Here is an 8,571-nt window from a genome sequence, read left to right as displayed (position 1 = left end):
AATATAGAAAAAAATTAGCAAAACTAGTAAGAATAACACAGTTTGATGAGAGACCAGTTTATTTAACACATTGCATTAATAATGAATCTATTAAAGTAGAATTACAACAATTTAATTTACCATTAACATTTGTTTCACTAGTAGGATCATACCCATTCATTTTAGGTTTAAATTTTTTGAAAAGTTTGCAAGGTTTTTTATTTATGAATTCTAACATAACATTTTTCAAAAAGGCATTACAATAACTAATCAAAGTAATATTGTATAAGCATATAAAAGCATAAGTATAGAATAGTCTAGTGACTAATATAGTCATTATTTAGAAAACTTAAAAGAAAATGATGAGCATAATAATATAGAAGAGTTTGATGAAAAAATATTTGAACATGAATATCCGATTTTAGAAGAACGAACCCATATAGAAATATTACAGTTAGATAGACCAAAGAGTTTTAAAGAATTGTTACAATTAGCAGAACAAACTCGAATTATAGGAGAAGACCCACAATTACATTGGAGTAAAAATAAAATACTAGCAAAAGTAGATATAATTAATCTAGATTTAACCATTAAGACTGTAATACTACGAAAATTTAAATATATGAATATGCGGAGGAAAATCGAAAATAAATCAATTTAGGGTTATGAAAATTGAATTGAGGAATTTTAAAATTTGTGTTACCGGAAATTATTATAATTTACGTATTTGTATTATTGAGATTTTATATTATTTTCCGAGAATTTATATTAATTTATTTGAATTGAGTTTTAAGTTAAACTCGTTATGAAGTTTGAAGTTTGGAAATTAATTATTTAAAAATTTGTAGACCTTTCGAGGTCACAATTTATATTTTTGAATAGAGCTCGATCTCACGAACACGTGGCCTTAAACCGTTCGTGAAATAGAGTTATATTGAAAAATTATTAACGTTTAAAATAATGATGTTTATGTAATTTTGGCCTTATCTAGAAGACTCCAAATTTTTTGGAGTCTGAGATGTGCCACGTGTGTGGCTAGGATGAAAGGAAAAGAAGAGATGAACGACTATGATGGAAAGGAAATGAGAGAAAAGGTGGGGAATGGACGAATCAGGATAAGGGAGGAAACGCGAGGGGGGGGACCAATCAGAAACAAGAGAAGGGAGGGGAAAGGAGGAAATGGAAGAAGAAGGAATCAGATCCCTTTTTCTGACTCGGGTATCTTCATATTTTCCAACGGTTTCTCGTCGGTTTTTTCGGACAATTGCAGCCTCCCACCACCTAGAAATAACTCCTTATCAATTCCACTTCCATTCCCACCCAAAACTCGATAGAAATTAGGCTTGGTGTTGTGAAAATCGGTTCGATGGGTTCTGTGGGTGCTGACGACAATCGACCTTTTCTGCATGAACCACCGTCGACCACCACCATGGTTTAACTCCTCTTGAGGCCTGGAACAAAGCCCAAACAACTGTAGGGGCGGCGGAGCACCGGAGGTGACAGATTAAAGCCACCAATTTCTAGGGTTTCCAATGGGTTTGAGGGAAATTGGAGCTTTTCCTGGCCAAATTGGACTTGGTCACATGTATGAAACTTGTTCCAATCATCAAGATCTACATTTCTGTGAAATTTGATAATTTTTTGAATTAGTTGAATTTTTCCGGCAAGCTGGGGCGGCTGACCGCCACCCGCGGCGCTGCGTGGCCAGTGGGTTGATGCTGCCATTTTATACAAATTTGGATATTCTAAATACGAATTTGGTACCCATTGGATGTGTTTCAATTATTAGAACTAATGTTGGATATTTCGTTTATTGGGAATATAATCGAAAATGGATTAAGATTAAATGGTGAACTACGAAAGGCTTGATCCCGTTCAAGGGTACGTAGGCAGTCTAAGAGCATGCCCAATGAGGGCTTTATCCTCCATGAGGTTACCATATTTCTAGCATTAGCGAGAAATTTCATCCCCAATGAGTCGGAAAATGGGGCTAAATCCACCACTAGGGCTAGCAATTTCCTTTCTTGGATGGCATAAAATAGGGCTACATCTAGCCCCAACAAACAATTGGTCCCACAAAAAAGTAGTAACTCATGTGAGCAAAATTCTATCACTCTTCCTCCACTTGCAAATACACTTATACTCTCCTTTTATTATTTTTTAAATTATTTTTTCTTACTTATTTTTCTTGCAATTTGGCTAATTAATGATTGGTTTAAATTCTTTTTTTCTTACTAATTAACGATTGTACGTGCCGAATAATGCAGAATTGAAGAAAGAAATTCTTAATGAAACACACGTATCAGCATAGAGTACTAAAATGTATCATACCATTCGACCATTTTATTATTGGCCTGGTATGAAAAGAGAAATTGCTGAATATGTGAGTAGATGTGCAATTTGTCAATAGGTCAAGTCAGAGAGGAAAAGGCCGTTTGGATTAATGCAGCCACTTCCCGTTCCACAGTGGAAATGGGAAGATATTACTATGAATTTCGTGTACAAGCTTCCCCGTAAGTGAAAAGGTTATGATGGAATTTGGGTGATCATGGATTGGCTTACTAAATCAACACACTTTATTCCAGTGTGAGAGAAATATTCTTTAAGCTGATTAGTTGAGTTATTTATATCAGAGATTGTTAAATACCACAGGGCTCCAGTTAGTATCATTTCGGATTGGGATCCTAGGTTCACTTCTAAGTTCTGAGTGGCATTTCAGGAGGCTCTTGGTTCAAGATTACTCTATAGTACGACGTATCATCTTCAGACATATGGGCAATCTTAGAGAACTATTTAAATGTTGGAGGATATGCTGAGATCTTCTGTATTGCAGTTTGGCGACGCTTGGCATAAGCATTTAGATTTGATGGAATTTGCCTACAATAACAGCTACCATTCAAGCATTGGTATGTCACCTTTTGAGGCACTCTATGGTAAGTCTTGTCGGACTCTTTTATGCTGGTTAAAGGTTGGTGAAAAAGTTTTGGTTGGACCTGAGATTGTAGATGAGACTACACATAATATTCAAGTAATTAAATCTAACTTGAAAGCGGCCCAGGATCGACATAAGAGTCTAGCGGATAAACATGCCATGGATACAGTGTATAAAGTTATAGATTGGGTATTTCTGAAGCTATCACCGTGGAAATGGTAGTACGGTTCGGGAAGAAGGGTAAGTTAAGTCCTAGATACATCGGACCGTACCAAATTATTGAATGAGTTGGTGAAGTCGCTTATAGGCTTGAGTTGCCTCCTGAATTATCTAAGGTGCAGGATGTTTTTCATGTCTCTATGCTTCGCCATCATGTCTCAGATCCATCACATGTGATACCTCCTCAACCACTGGAAATTAATCCAGATTTGACATATGACAAGGAGCCGGTGATGATTTTAGATTGGAAGGATAAGGTTCTGAGGAATAAAACTGTGCGCTTAGTGAAAGTTTTGTGGAGGAATCATTCGGTGGAGGAAGCCACTTGGGAAACGGAGGATCGTATGAGAGATATGTATCCACGCTTGTTTTATGAATATTAGTGGATTGTTATTTTATTGTATGAAATTTCGGGGACGAAATTGACTTAAGGGGGGTAGTTTGTGACGACCCGTCCCGAATTATAATATGTCTTATCCCCGAAAGTGTGGAAAAGATAATTTTACCCTTGAGTGTTAGGTTTTGAAGGTATAAATGGGCTAAGAAAAATGGACCAATTGCATTATTTCCTATACTCTTGGGATCCAATTAAAATTTGTAGGGTTGTTAGGACCAAATTTGGTAGCCCAACTAAAGCTTAAGGATTTTTGTATGGGTGCCCAATCCAGAGTAACACACACACACATGCAACCTTCATCATTTCTCTCTCTTTCTCTCTCTCGAGTTTTCCTCGTCTGTACAATCCGTACGTCCAATCTCCATACTAGCTTCATCTCTCACAGATCGAGCTAGTAGAGGTTGTTTTTTAGTTCCTTGCAAGCTCAGGAGTCAAGTGATACCCTTAGTTTGGAGGAAGGACCTCGGGAACTTGAGAACCAGTGAGCTCCGACGAGGTGTCTTGTTACTCCGTCGTGATCGCGGGTGTTTCGTGGAGTTTTAACATCCTAGGGGGTCTTAAAACAACTTTACGAAGTTTATAAAGAAGTTTTGGAAGGTTTTGGACATCAGGACACTCGATTTCACAGAGTTGTAGACTTAACCGGTTTTTCAAGGATTTTCCAGCCATTTTTCCGTTGGTTTTAGGATGTAAAAGAGGTAAGAACTTGTTTAGAGCTTCATTTTGGTACAAATTTCATGAAATTTGGTTGAGAAATGGTGAAGATATTCAAGTTCAAAGTTTTTCCAGAAACCGGCGAGTACAGCGGCGGTCGACGCCGGAATCCGACGAACCACCGGAGAAGAAGGAGAATATTCCGTCAATTTTGATGAAATATGCTATTATTTAACGGAATATTCCTTAACTCTATTAGGGAATCTGTCAGTGTGCCAGGCACGTGCCTGCGCATGGGTGGCACATGTGGTCGTGCCTTGGTTGGCACTTGGGAACTTAGAAAATTATTCTAAAAATATGGGGATGTTCGTGGTGTCAAGTAGGCCACGATGGTATATTCGAACATCTCAATTGAGCAACGTATGAGAAGTTATTACATAGTTTTGGTTATGTACTTAAAATAACGTTAAAATAATTGTTTCGCATATAGGTGAGACGTTTCATGAGGACGAGCATAGTCAGGCGAGGCTCGGGGGTTACGACCCTATCACATACCAGTGAGTGGGCTTTTGATTTTCTATATAAGTATATATGCTTTATAATTTTCCTAGAAAGCTTATTTAAATAATTTTATATTTTGAAATGCCATGTCAAATGTTTTATACTTAAAATATGCATTTGGTAGTTATATATGTTATTGTTGACGCTGAGGACACTCAGGTAAGTTCCAGGTGAGTTTATAGATGGTGGATGTGAGTTGCATGGTTATGATTACATTTGATGCATTTAGAGCTCATAAACTTGCACCCCGGTGTTAGTGCTCCCGCATGTGGCTAGGGCACAGTCCTTCACGTGATGTTCACCTCCCGCACCGCACGCTTACCTTGGATCCAAGTTAGGTGCACAGTCTTGTCGTATAGACCACTATAGGTGGTTCCGACTCATAGGTGACCCACGATTATTGGCACAATCTTCACGTGATCGTAGCACTTGAGCGTATTTATTTACACCTAATCCTGTCGTACAGACCACTCTAGGTGGTTTCGACTCGTGTGCAGGCGTATTTGATGAGCTATAGGTTCAGCCGTACAGGCCACAATAGGTGGATCCGGCTCACATATTACTTTTCATTGATTTACTTCACCTGGTTTACTTATTTCGTTATATTGAAATATTTGGCATGGCATACATGTGGATTTGGCTATTCCAAGTATGGTTTCGATATAGATATGGATTCTATTTTCTGGGAAATTATACAGGTTTTACGGCGAGGGGTTATTACTTTTGATAAGTGAAATGGTTTTGAAAAGCTTTGTTTTTGCCCACTCACACTTTCTATTTTGTGCCCCTCCATGTTCTAGGTAGGAGCGCTTGTTGGTGGCTTGCGAGGAGTTGACGGCGGTTCTGTCAGACTGAAATTAATGTAGGACCATCCCTCTGGTATTGTATAATTAGTATTGGTCTTGCTGGACTGCACTTAGGTTACCTATGCTTTGGTTATGTGTAATTACACTTAAATCTCGTCACTCGCACCTATATATTTGTCTAGTGTAAATTGATGAACAAGTTTGTAGATATTCATAGGAAAATTTAGTGATGTACAGTCAAGATTACCATTAACAGATTACAAATTTTAGGAATAATTAACTCACTTGAGGCATTTTCTTTATTTTTACATAATGAAGTATTTACGATTAAAACATATTGTCAAAATATAGTTTTTCATTATAATAAGATACATACTAATAAACAGGTAGCCCGAAGATGGATTAATTTTGTTGATTCAATTACAGGAAATGGTTTTAAACCAATTTTTGAACATATAAAATGTAGTGACAATACATTAGCTAATATCTTATCAAGACTAATTTGTTGAATAGGAATGGAATATCGTGGACCATCATCCTCAAATAACACAAGACCACAAGGTAGAAGAGCACCTTTCAATAGCATAATGATGTACCATGGACCTGCACCATTCAATGGATTCCAAAATAGCATAAGCAGACCACCAATACCGACCTTTAACTTTAATGTCATTATTGTTGAAGAAATCAGAAATCCAACTCTGAGGTATAGGCCAAGGGTACCAGGACTCACTAATAGGCAACATGTTATCTTAGATAATTTTTGGAATATCCAAATCAAACAGCCAAGCATGAGGTTAGGTCATGAAAACTTAATTAGGGCCTTAGAACAAGAGTTTGATAATTTTAATTTTAATTTCCATCAAAACCAGCATCATATTCATTCTCTTGAACACAACCTTCAAGTCATTTCTAGAGACCATGAGTCATTACTTAGTAAGTTTACCAAAATGAACCAAGAACTTTAATCCCTTAGAATGCAGCAGAAGGCAAGTGACACCTAGAAAAGAGAATTGAAAATATGTTTAGAAACTGATCAACATAAGAATAAAGAAAAGAAGTTATTGAACCCATAGAACAAGAGGCTAATGAGGCCATAGAAGAAATTAAGATTGAGCTCTTAGAAGAAGACATTGAAATGGTGTAGCATCAAAATAATGAGCAACATCAGTATCTAAGAGCATTCGAAGCAAGAACTTTCTTTCTTTCAATGCTCTAACATCTTCCTTGTGAGTCTCTAATCACAATTCCCACATATCCTTTATTTCTCTTGGGTTTCTAGCTTGCATCAACATTCACTTTTATCATTTGAGAAGTGGGAGGAGACCAGGGTGTCACTTTCCTTTGATTCTCCATTCTCGGGGGTTGTCGGTCACTAATCAAATCCTTAGCTTTTCGGAAAATCGTGCTCGCACAAGTGATAACATGAATGAGTTTGAGAAGGAGATGGACTTTGATGATTAATAACAGCTTTACACCATGCTTTCCATATATGCCAACATGTGAAAGCAATTAATGTTATAGATATCTTCCTGTCATCTTTTGTTGCATAGTTCTTTTTCAGCATTTTCACTAATCAAGCATTGATATTTGTTACAGAACATTTATCAATCTTGTAACCAAGCAGACTCCCAAACCAAACCAGCTCCACCCATGGACACATAAAGAGCATGTGCTCCGCTGTCTCCTCATATTCATTGCAAATTGGACACAATGGTGATGGGGCACACTTCTTCTTGAATAAGTTTGCTTGCGTTGCAATTGCCCCTTTTGCTACTCTCCAAAGAAAGTTTCTAATTTTTGGCTGAGCCTCAAGACTCCAGATACCCTTCCACACTAAAGGGTTAGTTATACAGGAAGAGGATGGGTGCTGATTCTGGAGCCTCATTTTCTTGTTTCGAATCCATCTGTATCCCGACTTCACGAAAAAATTTCCTTTCTTTTCCATTGGCCATATCAGTCTGTCATTGGTTCCAGAATCCCTGACATTTGTGACTAGAATTGCCATGCACTCCTCCTCCGAAATTAAATTTCGAATATAGTCTAAACACCAACTTCTAGTATCCTCTTAAATAATTGATGCCACCGTTGATTTGTATCAACACAAACTCCATTTTAAAGGATTCGGATGTCCATTTGTAATCTCAGGCAACCATTTATCAATCCACAACTTGGTTTGATATCCGCTCATGACCTACCAATGGCTGCCTTCCAGAAGAATCTCCCTACCTTCCAATAAGCTTGACCAAATCCAAGTTGCTTGCCCACCCTTTTTAGCCTCCAAAAACGAGACATGAGGAAAATATCTCTCCTTTAGAACTTTAGCCCAGAGGGTATCAGGTTCATGAATTAATCTCCAACACTGCTTTGCTAGTAGGGCAAGATTGAAGTCCTTTATGTTTCTGCAACACATTCCTCCCTCACCTTTAACATGTCCCTTTGTTTCCCAGCAAACCCGATGTATTTTTCTTTCCTTCTCCTTCTGACCCCACCAAAATTTTGCAAGAGCTACATCAATTTATTTGCATAGCTTATCAGGAAATTTAAAGACAGACATAAGATGTCATCATTCAGAAAAAAGCCAAACCAAACAGGTGACTTTGAAGTCGAATTTACCTACCCACTAACAACTTTTTTGTGAAATGTGCGTCTGATCGATTGGACTTTTGTGGTGCTGTAAAGATATATAGTACTATTGAATATGATTATGGTCTGAACTGAAACGGAAAAAGTGGATCTATTTAATATTAGAACTCCTAGCTGTACCATGCGAATTGTGAAGATTAATATTATCAACTTCGATCGCTTTCTAATAATTAAAAAAAATATTGGACCAACAAGAGGTTGAGTTAATAAATTATCTACAAAATTGTTTTCAAAGTATAGATTGTAAAAAATCTATGCCAAATAAAATAGAAACAATAAATTGTGTACCATAAATATTAGAGATGACGAAAATATAGGTGAAAATATTTCCATATATTCATGTTTCTAATAGGTGAAAATATTTCCAAATAAAATAG

At 37.1% G+C, this 8,571-nt stretch overlaps 1 protein-coding gene across 1 annotated transcript; it reads left to right on the top strand.

The window, feature by feature from the left end:
• The first annotated feature begins 2,776 nt into the window (after positions 1–2,776).
• LOC114826309 (uncharacterized) lies at positions 2,777–3,513 on the top strand. The gene is made up of 2 exons (XM_070826402.1): positions 2,777–3,129; positions 3,219–3,513. Exons 1-2 carry the CDS (start codon positions 2,777–2,779, stop codon positions 3,511–3,513), a joined length of 648 nt encoding a protein of 215 aa, XP_070682503.1.
• The last annotated feature ends 5,058 nt before the right edge of the window (positions 3,514–8,571 follow it).

The sequence above is a fragment of the Malus domestica genome, chromosome 08 (genome assembly GCF_042453785.1).
Source record: "Malus domestica chromosome 08, GDT2T_hap1".
Classification (NCBI taxonomy): domain Eukaryota; kingdom Viridiplantae; phylum Streptophyta; class Magnoliopsida; order Rosales; family Rosaceae; genus Malus; species Malus domestica.
Note: the sequence above shows the minus strand (reverse complement) of the source record. Positions and strands in the feature narration are given on the sequence as shown.